Below are 16,167 nucleotides of genomic sequence, written 5' to 3' on the forward strand. Positions count from 1 at the left end.
CTGTTCAGCCACAATGTATCCCCATGCATTCTGGCTGCTGCTTGGGTCCCAGTAGTTCTGAGAGTATGGTATCTGTCGTTTAAGTCGTATAAATTGATTTGCTGATTCTTCTGTCAGAAAAGGTGCTCCAAGGACACCTGACATGGAAGCTGAGAAACATTTGTAATATCAGAAAAATATTTTAGAAAGCGCACTTCAAAAAACTTATTTATACCCCAGGAGCATGTCTTTGGATGTGTAGTTCACTTAGCAGAAATCAAAGATGGTCCTGCTTTAGATCTTCAGAAAGACTTTTGGTGTTTTTAAGCCTGAAGTTAATACAACAGCTGCTATAAATCATTATTTTGCTGTTGAATCCAAAGTAAAGTCACAATCAAATTAAGGCACTCATTTATTTTTAATACAAGGTTTTATGACCAAAAAAAACCCCTTAGAATGGAATTATGCTAGTCTCAGGTGTGCTGAGAAGCCTCAAGAGTTTTAAAAAACCCTAAACCTATCTATGAATTTAAGTATGCCTTCTAAACCTCCTGGTTTATTCTGATTAGTAGCAGCATAGAAATTGCATGCATGGGAATTCCTCTGTGAGCACAATATATTGCACTTCTAACCTTGTTATTGCATTGCTTTAGACAGCTTCTGAGGTCACCCCAGGTGCCAAAGCACTTCTTGTAGATCATCTTGAAATAACCATTCTACCTAAGAAAAAGGGCTGAATTCCTCATTAACTTCATATGAAAGATTCTGGTACAGGAAAAGTCTTTTCTTTTTAGTCTCCAGTCTTTGAGACACAAATTCATTTGGTGTTAAACTGGTCTGAAACAACATGTCAGTAAGAATCATATGATTTTTTAATGAACCAACGATTAAGTTCAAGCTCAGCTACATCAACAAAGCTGAGGCCAGTGTCTGTAAACAGCTGTGCTCCGATTTAGTGAAGTGGGTTTAGATGGACACCTGAGGGTGACCTGCACACTCTTGGTATAGATGGGCCAAGAACTTGAACGCCTCCCTGTTTTGTCTTACAACGGGAGCTCAGCAGGGCAAGCTCCGGCCTCACCGACAGCTCTCCAGTGCCCTTATTTCTGAATTTCTAGGGGGGCGAAATCTAACTGAAAATGTCAAACGTTTGCTTTCATGTGCAATGCTCAGCTGAATCCAGCTCGCTTACTATTATTGCTAGCTTTGCTGATCGCCCGCAATGTGGTCACTTGAGTTTTTTACATAGAAGAAAACATACGCTGAATGCATATATGTCGCAGATATATAAGCTAAAGTATTTGCTGCTCCTTTTCACTTTGCTTCTTTTCAAAGCCAAAAAACATTTGAAAAGAGTGTGACAAAATGCTTGACTATGCAGTAATGAACTAAAAAAAGGAGTGAAGTTAGTTGTCATCTTCGCTTTTAACAGACATGAAATACTACTTTAGAAAATTTACTTAGCAAGCAATGACAGTCCCTGTAGTTTTCTCCTACTGCAGTTTCTTTAGATTCCAAGTTACTATAATCAGAAACTGGAGGAAGAAATTCTGGAGTAGGGAGTTTTCAAGGAATGCCATCTTTAAAAATGTTAACAAATCCATGGAAAAACTGAAATTCAGACACTTGGTGTGAAGACTTGTTGTGTGAACTGCTCTTTCTCCCTTACAGAACTGAGGAATAGCTGCTTCTGTGCTTCACAAAACAAGTAAGATTTTTGCCTGGGTAATTGAAAAAAATATATTTCTTGCATTTGTCTGTTAAGCTGCTACACTTCTGGTTCAGAGTTGCACAAGATACACTAAGCTCGTGCCAAATTTCATTATTTATCTGGCAATTTGCTCTTATCCCATAGATAGAAAATCTATGACCTGATAACTTATCTTCAGTGAGTTTTGCTTTGTTGTGGGTGGGGTTTTTTGTCTTGAATATTTTGTAAGTTCATGATTACATTTCTGGATGGGGATAACTGAACTGGGATCAGTAATTGTCTCAGGAATGGGCTTCGCTTTTGTTTAGATGTACATATAGTTAGTAAGGGCCATTAAACATTAGATTTTTATCACCAGTATGTGCTCTGGCCTTCTCGTTTGGCAGTAAGCTAGAAAAAAATACTACGAAGTAGCTCTGGTTTTTTGTGTTTCCTTTCCCTGCTGCCAGCATCTTCATAACAAGAGCTTGCTGCTCTGCTGGTGGGACGGTGAGATGTTGTCTTGGCTGCTGTGGTGCAGAGTGCTGCATCTTAAGGTTATTAACCTTCAATTTTTAATATCTGGTCTGCTCCAGCTGCACCTGTATCCAGTGAGAGATGCCATCCCTAAGAATACAGAATATTCACTTTGATTAAAGTGCATTTGCCTGCTCCAAGGAGAGGCAGGGAGGTCGGCTCTGCTCTTGGCTGCTTTTGTCATCGTTGACACCCAGCTCTTGTTCTTTTCTAGGTGGTATCTCAAACCTTTCTGCCTCTCACCTTTAGCATCTGGGAACCATCTCTGCAGGGCTTTTCCCTAACTGCTGGGGCACTCCAAAGATGTGTAAGTACCAGAAGAATAGAATCATAAAAACGTATAGGTTGGAGAAGACCTTTGAGATCAAGTCCAACTGTTAACCCAGGACAGCCAAGCCCACCACCAAACCACATCCCTAAGCACCACATCTACAGGGGTTTTAAACACCTCCAGGGATGGTGATTCCACCACCTCCCTGGGCAGCCTGTGCCAGCACCTGACCACCCTTCCCATGAACAAATTGTTCCTAACAGCAATCTACACCCGCCCAGCACAGCTTGAGGCCAATTCCTCTCGTCCCGTTGCTTCTTACTTGGGAGAAGAGACGGGCCCCCATCTCACTATAGCCTCCTGTCAGGTGGCTGTAAGGAGTGATAAGGTCCCCCCCCAAGCCTCCTCCTCTCCAGACTGAATCAGTAAGTGCCTTTATGTTCAAGCTGATCCTTCAGGCTCAGTTCATTCCCGCTTCATCTCACTGTAAAGATCGTTACATGCCTCCGAACAGGGCAAACTCCATTCTCCTCCAGAAGAACTCTGCTGAGACCATTTCTAGAGAAACTAGAAATACTTCTGTTGGTCTTTCACAGGGACTACACAGACAAGCAGGGTCGTGTGTCTGCTCGTGCTCTGGCAGAGCTCGGGGAAAGCAATGTCTTAAAGCTCTAATGTAGACCTGGGGGCATCAGACCAGATGTCTCCATCTGAGTAGCCCCCGTGAACACGGTGTATTGTCTGCCGCAAGTAACCTACATCTTGCTTCAATTTCAGTTTCTCAGACCGGGTGTCAATTCCCCCCATCTTTTGAACAGCTTAGTAAAAGATTGTGGAAGAGTTTGTTGCTCAGGTAGGTGCTTTATAAACACAGCCTGTTCCTGGAGGACTGCAGCTCTCCATCTTGCAGAAGACTAGCACAGAAGCCAGGAGAATGGGGTTTCGGAGCACCTGGGTATCAGGCAAGAGGGAGTTAAGAGCAAGTGGGTAATGTTAATGAAATGGCTCACAGTGCATAAAGTTGAGCTGAAGAAAGATGGAAGAATTTCAAATTGTAGTGAAACAAAGTTAAGTCACTGTAAAGAGTGGTCAGACATACTGTACATTAAGGTTTTTTATTTGATACCATTTTCCCTCTTATATAAATATGTTATTTGAAAAGCACATTTAGGAATTAATGACCCAAAGGGAAAATAGGAGGAATGTGTGTGGGTAGTGACTATTGCAGGGGCTGTATCAGTTGCTACCAGTTAGTGTTTCCTTTCATCATCTCTTGAAGATTCACTCAGTGTACTCATATGAAAAGCAAATTACAGAAAAAATGGGCTGGTTTTAGCAAGCAGATATTTAGCTCATGTAATTATTGCCTTCAGCAGGTAGTTTTGTCTATCCTGTACACCCAAACAGATTGTCCAGAGGGAAAACTATTAGAAATCGTTACTGCTATCGTGTCTTCTGAGCACCTCATTTTGGATTAGTGTGAACTGGAATAAGAATAAATATGCTGGTATATAACTTCACAGAGGGGAGATGGTCATAGAACCTTGTCATCTTTGTGTACTTACACCAGCATTAGCTATAAAAAAACCCACCCAATCCTGATTATGAAAAAGGCATATCAAAGAGCTTGTCATGTCAAGGTAATAATAAAAACGTGTTACAGTATAGCAAGCAAACTGCACTTAAAATATAAAATCAACCTGCGTAGTTCTTAAGTTATTATGCATTAAAATCTCTTCATACTAGACTCAAACGGAAGCTGAGCTCTATTGTGCAAGGACAGATTTCTAGAAAGCAAGATATTTGGCTGGGTGCAACCGCAGAATCTTCCCAGGAAGACATCTTTTCCTGTCGGCTGAACATGCAATGACCCACTTCGTCACACGGTTGAAAAAGTGAGTATGGGATTAAATTTTGACACCTTAGCCTGCTTAGGCACCCATTTAATTGATATGCTTTCTTTCTCTTTTAAAAGCTAAGTATGAGCCATTGTGTGTTTAGCAGTCCTTGGGGAGAGCAGCCAAACCACCATTTGCATGTGTAATTGGCAGAGTTAAATGACAAGTCAAACCTTTAAACTTGATTTAGTATAAGTTATGCATCGAAGCCGCCCCCTTGCAGCCCCAGGAGCCTTATTTACCTCAATCAGCAGTATTGTGTAAGTGGTGAGGAGCATTCTCAAGGCTTGGGACAAAAATTTATCCCTGGTGTGCATCTACCCCAGGGAAAAGTGGTTCACCTCTGATTTGCTGCGATATTTACAAAAAATTTGACAATTACTTAGCAGCACTTCAGGCACTCTCTATGCACGTTGTCATATAAACTGGAGCTATTTGTTTTTCCCCCTAGTTTCTGAAGACTATTGCAAGTTTCTGACAGCCTGAAAACCTATTGCTGAAGGTATTTATATCAATGGAATTTAAATGTCAAAAGTTGGCAATTGCTCTGGCTCCTTTCCTATTTTGTCTAATAACTCTGCTTATTATCGGCTTTGGTGATTGTCTGGTCAAAATGTCAGCTCACAGGAGTAAGGCTGCGGCTCTTATCAGCACTTTAAGGACAGATCTTGGACAGAGGCTAAACTTGGACAGAGCTAAACTTCAACCTTGGACACTTTAACCCTGCTGAGGTGGCTGGTGCTGACGTGTTGGGAACTTTGAAAAAGTAAATCAAATGTTGCAGGTCAGGCGTGTTTCTTAAGGTTGGAAATGAGACAGAATGGACACACACCCCCACCCCTCAATGCTTCAGCTCTCTACATTTCTAAATCCAGAAAAGATTGCCAAAGCCACGCCCCAGGACTCGGTCTGAGGATGCAGAATACCACAGCGCAACAGTGCAAGTGCTGGAAGAAAAGTGTAGAAGCTGGTTTTCTCTTCGCTAAAGTATTTCTCTAGGTTACGTCGCACACCATGGAAATCAGGATGTGGTTATCAGCACTTTGCTTACGTGGTTGGGTGGCAGCAGGGACAGACTGTTGGATCCCGCAGGCCACGTCGCCTTTTCTGAGTTGACAAGTACAATTACATTAAACACCTGCGTATTGCTTTTTCAAATGGTGAAAAAGAAATGTGCATATGCACATTGGCCATGTATCCCGAAGTGTTTGGATGGTAACAGATCTTAAAATAAAATTAGATCAGTTAGATTTGCTAACACTTGTCAACAGCAAAATTTAAAGTCACTGATTAAGTGCTTCTACACTGCTTGTACCACCCAGTCTCTGAAATTTTGGCCTTCTCTGTTTATTTTTAAAGCTTGAAATACGGTAGTGTCTATTCTTTGACAGTTCTTAATTTTACAGCACAGGACACAAGAGCTCTCTGGTTCAAGAGATGAGAGCTCAGTCATTAGCAATCATTAGGGCTACAGCATCAGCCTCCCTCCCTCATCGGCAGAGGCAGACAAGTTACAGACACTTAATGCAGAATTAGCTATTGAACATATTGCTGGTGTGATGCCAGGGGTCAGGAAAGTTGTCAGGTGTGGGTAAATAGCAAGGCAATTTGGCAAAAATCCTAGATAATCCTAGGGAAGGAACTACTTCCCCTGCAGCAAAGTATTAAAAAAAAAAAAAAAAAAAAAAAAAAAAAGCATTGCTCCATTGGTTCTGCTCAGTGGGTCCTGGCAAAATATCCTTCCTAAATCCGTATGTGGCCATCAGTTTAACCTTGAGTGAATGGGCAAGACACCATATCAGACATCTGAGAGACTTCAGTAATGAGCCCAGTGCAAGGCCACCATGCTCTTGTAGCCCATCCCTCGCTGCTGCACCCTGCAGAGGCTAACCAGCCAGCCAAGAGCCCGGGAAGTCTATTCCTGGACATGTGCGGATGGTTTGCTACGGGGAGGGATTTATAGCAGCTGAGTTGAAGGTGTGATGAAGAGTCAGGGTTTCATTAGTGAGCCTTACAGTCTCCATTTTAATTCACCACCACCTTGGTCATTGCTGAAAGGATTCACAATTAATGAAAAACAGAACTGTTTGTGACCAATGAAACTTTTTTCAAGAGCTCCTTAAAAATCAGTAATTAATTCCTTCCTGCCGTTTGAAGAAAGGAGCCAGGGAAAGAGGGTAAACGAATCTGTTAGGAAAGACAGATGTAAGGGTGGTGAAAGCAAAGATAAGCCTTCCAAAAGGAGGGACAGCAGGCTGCTGTGCTCCCAGCTTGGCTTCAAGTGATGCTGCTTGTGTTGTGATGGGAAATGGGAAGAAGGTGAGGCTCAGGAAGGCAGACAAGGATCCAGGAACAGTTGCAGTTCAGGGAGTGCAAATGAAGGGGAAAGGAAGGTTTCTAGGTAAGCCCTAACTTGCAGAAGAGAAAAAAGGGCCCTTTCCACCTCCACCCCTCCCTGCAGAGCCTCACTGCAGCTGAAACTTAGGCTTGTATGACCAGAAAGAGAATTTGTCCCACAAGAGCGAGTACACCTGACTGTGGTCCCAATTTATAAAGCATCTTTTTTTATTAATTCATGATTAAGCATTGGATAATTCTGTCTACCTCATTTTGCCTTAGCTTTTCACATCAGGTATTTGCTACACGTGCGCTGGAGCGCTCAGATCTAAGAAATGCCTTTAATGCATGCATGTGGATGGAGCATCTTTCCATGATGCAGGCAATCACCTGAGAAGTCACCAGTTGCTTACTGCCTGCCTGGTTTGTTCTAATTTAGTGACGAATAAATTAATCTCACAGCCTGTGCTTCACTGATCATCGACTGTACCAGTCTGTGCTGCATTGGAAAGAACGTTTTTCCAGCCTTGCTGATGCTGCAGCCCTGCCCCATCCATTTTCACTCTGGTCCAAGTTTTACAGGGTGAGTCTGGATTTTAAGTGCCTTGGTTGCAGGCTGCTGTGAAGGTTCAGGGATCACACAGCCAGAGAGATTTAAAAAAAAAATCAGTCTCCATAAGCAATTCAAATCAGACCTCCCAGAAATAGATCGTCATGGGTCTTATAAATGCATGTGAAATTGTTTCTTACAAACAATAGACATTGAAATCAGAATAATGTTTAGGGACGAGTCCAGAAAAACGGCATTAAGCTTTTTCTACAATTTTAACAGTTCAGGATATCATCCTGTAAGAATCCCTTTCAGTCAGGAATGTATCCTTGCTGCTCGTACCTGAGGGCTTGAGCAGTAAGAAGTTCAAAAGTAGTCACGAGGAGCAGAATCAAGACTGTATTTCACAGAATTTGCTATGCAGTCTTGTGCTCGCCCACTCTCCCATATGTCCCTGTTGCAGCGATTTCCAGTTAATTCTGTTCCATCAGTGCTGTTCTGGTGGCAACACGGGGTTTCTTGCCAGCTGACTATTTAACAAGCCAGAAGGGAATGACATGAGACAGGGTGCCAGGCACTTACCTGTAAACAGCAGAGCAGACACTAAAATTTGAAACATTTTCAGAGCTCTGGCAGATTATCCAGAAAGTATTTCCTTTGTAAAGTGGAGGCAGTCATACGGTTTTATACTTTGTTATCTTCAGGTTTATAAATCATTTACCAGATACCTGTAAATCGTTGGTGCGGGCAGAGGGCAGGGTACAGTGCTTAGCTCAGATTTGTCCTGTACACCTCTGTTTGTACACTTTGGACTCTGCAAGCTGAGCCTCTAATGAGCAATAATGGCTCATTATCATGGGGATGCATCAACTTTTTCATAAGCTTTAGAATGCAAAATAGCATGTTGGGCTGGTTCTGTGGGTGCTGTATGGGCAAGTGGCGGCGAGTCAGTCTTCTGCATGATGGTTTTTCTCTTGCTGTGGTAATGGGCATGAGCGGTTTATATGAATTTATATGGATACGAATGGTGGGAAACGGTGTTTGAACCCACCTGGTCTGAGAGCAGTGCCTAAGTATACAGTATGTTGTAGCGGTGTAATGTTTGGGTTGAGGAAAATAAACCTATGATAAAAGCGGCTGAGAAAGCCCGAGGGCATGGAAGGAGAGAGGGAGGTGGGCTCCTGCCCTAAACTGGGCACAGGTCACAGCGTCTCTCGTTGCCTTCTGCTAGTGTCAGGACTCTGTAGTGGGGACACTGCGGTGTTTGTGCTGTCTTACCTCTCCTACCTCTCCAATTAGATGTTGCCTTTCTATCTAAACTCACGGTCGGTAACAGTTGTCTTGCTGCAGAGCATTTTATCTTCCCAAGCTCGCCTCCGCCTATGGCGAGGGACCACGGGGAAGCTGAGCTTCATCACGCTTGAGGCGAGTTGATCTGCAGTTCAGTAGCACAGGTGTGCATCTACCCAAAGGTCTTTCTGGCAGGGAATTAGACCTGGTTGACGTTACTGGTCAGGGACCAGACTCCACACTGATGAGCTGTAGTACTTCACCCTTACGTTCACAGTGAGAACCATGCAGTCTGGACAGCGGATGGAGCAAAGGTTTCTTGGGAAATAAAAGAGCATTTAGTCATGTCATTCAGAGCCTTACAGTTTTTGTCGTTACATGTTGGTGAGCAGGAGGGGAGACTATTGAACAGGAGGTCTAACAGCGGGATCCTTAAGCACTAGGTTGCTTCACAACCTTATTATTATTTTAGCATTGTTCTAAAAAAAAATAAATCAACTCCACCTAGCAAATTGTGTACGGAGACAGGAGCTCTGCACTTTGGTGCCGTGTTAACAACAAGTATTAATTATCTAAACTTAGGATTGGCTTTCTCCATCTCTGAGCTACTAAATTAAGTGTTAGATGTCATCATTTTTATGCGTTACTGTAAAAGGTGTGAGGATGGGGACATTTTCCAATAGGTGACCTAGACAGCTGTGACAGACAAGCTCTCAAGAACTGTGGATCCCTCAGAAATAAGTTCCAGGAAAGAATACCAGTTATCTTTATCTCTTAACAACTTTTCTGGGGCCATCTTCTCCACCCTCTTCCGCACTTCACCCTTACATGGACCTGCCTTTATATTGCAGTTTCCCTCCCAAGGGTTTTTCCCTCTTAGTTCCTAGTATAATGCATGGAAGAACATGTTGGCGTGTCATTTTATATTTATTGTGGTTATCTTTTCTTTAACATACAGTCTGGTCATAAAGCAGAATGTTAGTGATGTGGCCTGGGCCAAAGGAGTTGATAGTGGCTAGTAAGACTTCACTGCTGCCTGGGAGCAGCTCACAGGGAGCTGCACTGGCAACACAGATCAACACCCACTCCTCCTATCACATCTGAGGAAGCAAAAGAACAAGACAAGAAAGTTTTTCTTAGGAACAGGAGTTGGGAAAAATTAAGCAGACAGAGGCCACAGATCCCGGCTGACCCTGAGTATCCTAAGTCCAGGCCCACAAAACCTGAAAACTCATCCTTGCTCTTGCAACTTCCAAATAAAACTTGTCACATGCTGAAGAATATGACTTCTTTATATTCTTTACTGATAAAACTTTGTCTCTGTTATAGGGAAAGTCTTCGCTGAGAGGCACAGAAAGTCTTCTGGTGGGGTTATGAAACACAGTGGGAATGTTGCAACACCTGGACTTAGGCTCTGGGCTCAGAAGAATGCATGGTTGACTCTGCTGTAGATGGAACAGTGGTCAGCTAGCTTGGGCAGCGATGTGAGATCTGGGAAGCAGCAAAACTGCAGGCAGCACATCCTCTTGGACATGCAGATCCACTACCCCTGAGCACTCATCCTGCTTTTCTTTGCTTCATCCCCTATCCTGCCTCCCTCGATTCCTTGTCTGATTTTGGTCTTGCTCCTGGCCCTGGCTCTTTCCTGCCTAGCCTGCCCAGCTCTGCCTTCTTCCCCCGAGACTCATCTTGCCTCTCGTTGCACACTCTGCAATTTCACATAAAAAGATGCTATGTCTGTAAAACCCAGCTTCTTTAGATTGAAAAATTTAGAAGTCTTTTATAAGGAGAGTGGCTTTCCAGTGTGATTTCTCTTTCCTCCTCTCATACATGTCCTGCTACCTATCTCCACGTGGTGTGGAGCCGTCAGGTTCGCTCTCTCCCACCTCCTCCCCCAGTCCTGCTCTTGCCCAGGCTCACCTCTGCTCACAGCAGCCGCTGCTCTTCCTGAAGCCCTGGGATGTATATTTAGCCTGGGGGTTGCATATGCCCAGCTGGCTCACATACAAAAGCTTTAAGGAGACAGATGTGTTCTTAGCTGTTCTTTGTGGGCATTATATATGCAATCTGGATACCACTAAAAACCCATGAAAAGCATGAATGTGTTCATTGAATGTAGAATTTTAGCTGTTAATCACTAACAGAGAGACAGGCTGCAATTTTCTGGAAGATTTGAGAACTTGGCCCAATGGCTCAAATTTTCATATGGAGGAATGAATCATCGTATCACTTTCATATGATGCCCTCCCTCTCATGTCAATTTTCTATTCCCTGCTTTAAATCACAGAAAGCTTATTCAAAGGAGTTGTCATCAGAATACTCAATGCAAGTTAAACTTCCCTCTCCTCTGCACATCCTTGTCTTATTTGCAGAAATAGCTAAGATATTGGCTGAAATTGTTCCAAAAAAAATTTCAGTCTGAGGCAGCCACCTAACATATTTAAAAAAAAAAAAAATATTAAAAAATCAGACCAAATGATAAAAGTTTAGCTGAGTTATAGGGAAGTGAAAGTAGGATTATACGAATGGATGTTTCAGCCGATCTTCAATGGTACCAGCCTTATCGATAAGGTGTAAGGTAGGCTGCAAGCAGCACAACTTGTAAGTTAGAGAAAGATCAGAACAGTCTTCCTTTTGCGCATCATAAACTTAGACAGTAAGTCACTGTTTCAGGGGAAAGATCTATATTTTTTCCCTACTAGTTTAGGGAAACTAGTTAGGTATGTTTTTTTTCTTTCAGGAAAAAGTAAAACCCCCTAACCTGTAGCTGATTATAGTTGAAACAGTTTAAGGAAGGAAAGAGTTTGGGCTCATCTTAAAAACATCCTGAGGAAGATGATGACCGTTGGCTTGCCTCCTTGAATACTTTTTCAATATATTTTTCACTAGTGAAGCACTTATAAAATGGCTAATTTGTAAAATATCTGAGAGACAGGGAGCTGAATATCCTTAAGATCACTTGTTGCTTCAAGTTTGTTGAAATCAGGTAATATGAAGTTATTGGGAAGGAGCAAACAGGTGGGAAATCATATACATATCTTGGGTTAAGGAACAAAAAGGAAGATAAAATTGAACAATTTGAGCTGGAAAATCCACTTTCTTCTTCCTTGGCACCTGCTTCACACCTGCACATGTGTCTCGCAGCAGAAAGCTTAATTCTTTTGTTCCAATTTTGCTACTTAAGTGTAATGCTGATCTCTCAGACTTTGTAAACAGCTATGTAACTGTTGAAAATGTCATCTTCTTCTGGTGTATTTAATATCAAATTCCTCATTTGTTTCAAGCTTGTCTAACATTTACCAGTTCTGTTTGTTCATCTCTAAGACATCTTTGACTTAAGTGGATGTGCCTACACCAGCGTTGAACTTTATTTTTTAAGGACCTGAAAATGCCTGTTGTGTTGCTGTGGTATCTTTTTGGAGTAGAGGTGAGGCAAGTGCAAGGTAATATTTAAAGGAACATAAAACATATGCAGGACATGAAAAACCTCTCTCTAAACAGAGGAAACATGTCCCAAAAGTTGTACATGGGGAACAACCTACTCTAAGGACTCAAAATAGGGTGTGTATTAGCAGCATAAAGTTCTTCTTTTACCTTCTTTTACTTGTTTCGTTATGTTTGGTGTTCTTTGCCTGGTTTAAGTCTAGTTAAAGTGAGCAAGGAGGCGGTGGAAGGGGAGGCTCGAGCCAGTTACGCAAAGCAGTCCTCTTCCAGCAGCTACACCTTAGGAGCTCAGCACAAGACATGTTGTACTGGGTTAAACTGGAAGCCTGGCATCCCATGCCTGACTGTGGCCAGCAGCTGAGGTCTAGGGAGGGAGCTAAGAAAACAGCGACCACTGTTTGCACCAGCTTACCTCCTGTGCCACCAGCACCTTGTGGGTGAGGACTTGGAAGTCAGAGGCAGTAGCGTAGTGTTCAGTGTTTATAGATTCTCATTACCTTCATTTTGTAATTGATTTTGAAATCCATGGCTGTGATAGGTGCTGTGTTGAACCCTGCACCTGACAGTTGTTTGGGCAAAATTTTTTCTGTTACTTTTGTCTCACAGGGAGAGCCTGACTAGATAATTCGGCATGCCGTTTCTGGCCTGGTGGAAGGGCAGCAAGGCTAACGTCAGGACTGTTTGCAGTGTGGGTGCTGCTGCAGTTCAATAGAAAAGACAATCCCTGCAGGAGTTTTTGGAAAGTACTGGGGGATTTTTGGTGATTTGGGTCAGTCACTGATTCCAGTTATTGATTTCTATATTCTGCTTCAGAGTGCTGCAAGTCTTGGAAGACTGTGGCCATCAGTCTGGCACTGCTGGGGATGTGCATCCACACCTGACGTAGGGGCAGCGCTCTGGTTCCAGCCACTCCAAGCAGCGCCGGGGAGGATGGCTCCCCAAAGTCACCACCAATGCCCTAGGATGGGTAAGCAAGTGCGTTCTGTTGACTAACCTGCCTTCATAAAATTTTCCTCCTTTTAGGAATTCATTATCCCCTACGTTTCCAAGGTGGTGGTGTAAAGGCAGTTTGTATAAATCTGTGTGCACTGGAACTGAGCTGAGACCTACTGGCAGTTCTAATGTGAGCAAGTTAACAGGTCTTTTACTGGCTGCCACCTCAAATGCTTAGTGTGTCTTGAAGTAAGCCTGAAGCTGGCACACAAGGAGGTATTTAGCACAGAAGGATTGTGCATTTTACACCTTCTAGCTTGGAGGTGTGTTTTAGCTCAGTTTTTTATTCCAACCAGCTACAGCCCTTGATAAGTCCACTTTTGCCTGTGCCAACCGGCCTCACCAGTCCCATCCTGCTGCTCTTGTGCTTAAGCACTTTTTGTTCTTTTCAGCTTTATAAGTCCCAAGGGCACGAGTAAGTCTCTCTCTCTCCATGGGGGGAGAAGGCATGAAAACTTCAACTTGCCATGTTTTCCCGGAACTGCACTGTATAAAACTCTCCCCTTTTGATGGCACATACTCCTCAGTTTTCCAGTTCCAGGAGTGGGCACTAGACGTGGTCCTCAGCTCACGCCGCAGCACCCCCAGGCTGCTGTCTGCAGCAGGGGCTGCTCCAGGGAAGCTCCTGCAGGGCAAGAGGAACAGCCAGGAGCAGGGACAGGAGCCACCTGTGTAAGCCTCTCAATTTGTGAGTGACTCAAGTCCAGGGTCTGGGAGCATCTGGTGGCATCCACCTCCCTTTGGTTGGCCATGGCACCTCGCCATGCACTGGAGTTGTTGTACCTGCACTGGGATGCCACAAGGGTGGGCGTCTGTGTCCTGCTATGTGGGCAGCATGGCCGTGTCTCCAGCAGAGTCACCACGCTGGTTTGCCTTCCTTCTGGCTGGGTTTCTGGTGTGTAGACAGCAGTCAGCAGGTTTGTTCCTTCCATGTCCCCAGCCATTCTCATCAAGTGCCCTGCGAGCATCACCCACAGGCTCAAACCTCGTAGCCCTTTTCTTAACGCTTGGTGTTAAGAAACGAGCAACACAACCAGTGACTGTGGTTTCCTTCTGTCTGATCAGCACAAAGTGTAAGAAAGGATGCCAACATTCAGGTAAGTGGCCTAGAAAGTTAAGTAATCGTTGCTTTGAACAATCATCTTGTTTGCAAAGTCATGACCTTCTTAGATGACTGTAACGTCTGAGAAATACATCTCTTGTTGCTGAGATGGTAATGACTGAACTTCTGGCATCCTTTGCAGAGCATTTACTGTGGTGTGTACAGTGTCTTCCTACATTTTCCTTGACTTCGTTATCCTTAATGTTAATTCTGATTTTGTACCTATTAAGTGTCTTATTTCATGGGATAATGGGTGTCTTCAATGCACATAGGAGTTAGGGGAGATACAAGAATCTAGATTGTCTAGATATTTCTTTAATTATTTTTTTTTTAACCACTGAACTCAAGTGCAGGTCCAAGGATGTAACTGAGTGGCCCCACTGATAACTATGATGCTGGTCATAGAACGCAGCTGCCCCAGTATAATGAGAAAATACGGTGTCATCAGACTGCACAAGAAGCTGGAGCAACGTGAAAAATCTTCAAGAGACTGTCAGTACTCTCTTCTGAAAGCTTACTTCCTATTCTTTGGATTATGCAGTCTCCATGACTGCTTTTTTCTTTTTCTTTTTTTTTTTTTTAACTTCAGGTTTCTACTTTCAGATACCCTATGGTAGCATGACCTGCAGTTCTCATGGTGGCAGCCAGAAATTGTCACAGCATTCCAGACAGGTTGCTGCTGTCTGATCTTGCTGTGGTTTAGATATTAGCTGACAGCTCTTGGAGCGATTCTAATCCATCAGTCCTGATCCACAACAGAGCAACAGTGGCTTGCAGAGAATAAAAAACCCACGCACCATGTTTCTCTTGATGTAGTATAAGGCCACATCCAGAATCTTCCACATGTTTTCCTTGCCTTTCTGCCAGCAGTGATGTAGGAACCATGGAAGGTGCAACTTGAAGCAATTTTAAATGCAGAATTAATGTTAAATCCCCTCTCATCTGGAAATTAATATGTATTGCTGCCCCTGCACAGACCTGGGGCAGTGTTTATGTGGTCAGACTGATCCATCCAGGACAGGATCTGGTGATCCTGCTCCCTCTAACATCAGCCCTTGGAGGGAGGGCATGTGGGTGCCATTTCTCAGCTAAAACAACAAAGCTGTTGGCAGCATCTTGTGCTGTCACCCCCTTTCTATTTACGTAGTGAAGCAGTTTCTAACATCTATAAACAAACAAATGTTTCAGCTTGTTGTAAAGTCAATTTTTATTACTGGTTCTTAAAAGCTGAATAATATACAGCCAAAAGAATTGACTTTGACGTATAGAACTGCGCATCAAACCACAGCCTGCATTCTCGTAGTCCTGTCATAAAACTGGGAAAATTAGTGTCCCGATGAGAAATATGAAAAATTCTATAACTAGAGCAACATGAGGAGCGTTTTCAGGGCTATCACGGGCTGCAGTGGGAATTAACTGCTATTGGTGTGACTTCTGCCACAGGTGTATTTAACACAGTCAAGTTAAATCCCTGTTCTGTGAAGTCCGTCTGTTAATCTGGCTTCGATCCCCCTGTCACCTGCTGCTGCTGAATGTGGGATGAACTGATCCTTCTGTGCACTTGGAAGATAAGGCCTGGTTTTAAATCTCATTACTGTGGTAAAACAGGAATAGATCCACTAGGAATGGAGCTACACAGGTATGGAACCTGGTTTGATCTTTCTGACTACAGAAATACATGTCTGTATAGCTCTAGCTCTTCCTAGGTCATCCATCACACTGTCATGAAAGGGGATTTTTTTTGTATTGGATTCAAAAAAATACATATTAGCCTTACAGCTCGGTAGAGAGCAACGCTGGTAATTGCATCACCACTTAAAATGTTGTAAATGAATGTGCAGAATACAATATTAAAAAAAGATTAAAACACAGTTTGAGAAAGGGGGTTGCATGTCTTGGTCAGCATTTCGCTGTTTAGAAATCCTTAACAGAATCCTTTGCAATTATACATTTCAATCACCAGATCACCGCTCCTGATCATTAGCACGACACAGTTATTTGATTTATTACTGCTAATTACTTCTAATTCTCTAAAACATTGAAATTTCTTTTAGCTCCATTCGTTGCTTCCTTTTC

The 16,167-nt window shown here is 43.1% G+C and overlaps 1 protein-coding gene across 1 annotated transcript in view; it reads right to left on the bottom strand.

Annotated features, from left to right (window-relative positions):
* LOC308059202 (uncharacterized protein C3orf85) overlaps positions 1–16,167 on the bottom strand; it is a 64,481-nt gene that overhangs the window by 32,971 nt on the left and 15,343 nt on the right. Inside the window, 1 exon segment of the mRNA XM_080376189.1 lies at positions 1–16,167. This exon segment is cut by the window's right edge and continues 15,343 nt beyond it. Within this exon segment, the coding sequence (XP_080232315.1) occupies positions 1–144 (144 nt within the window). The 5' untranslated portion in view covers positions 145–16,167.

This window comes from Falco punctatus (assembly GCF_963210335.1).
Source record: "Falco punctatus genome assembly, chromosome: 2".
Classification (NCBI taxonomy): domain Eukaryota; kingdom Metazoa; phylum Chordata; class Aves; order Falconiformes; family Falconidae; genus Falco; species Falco punctatus.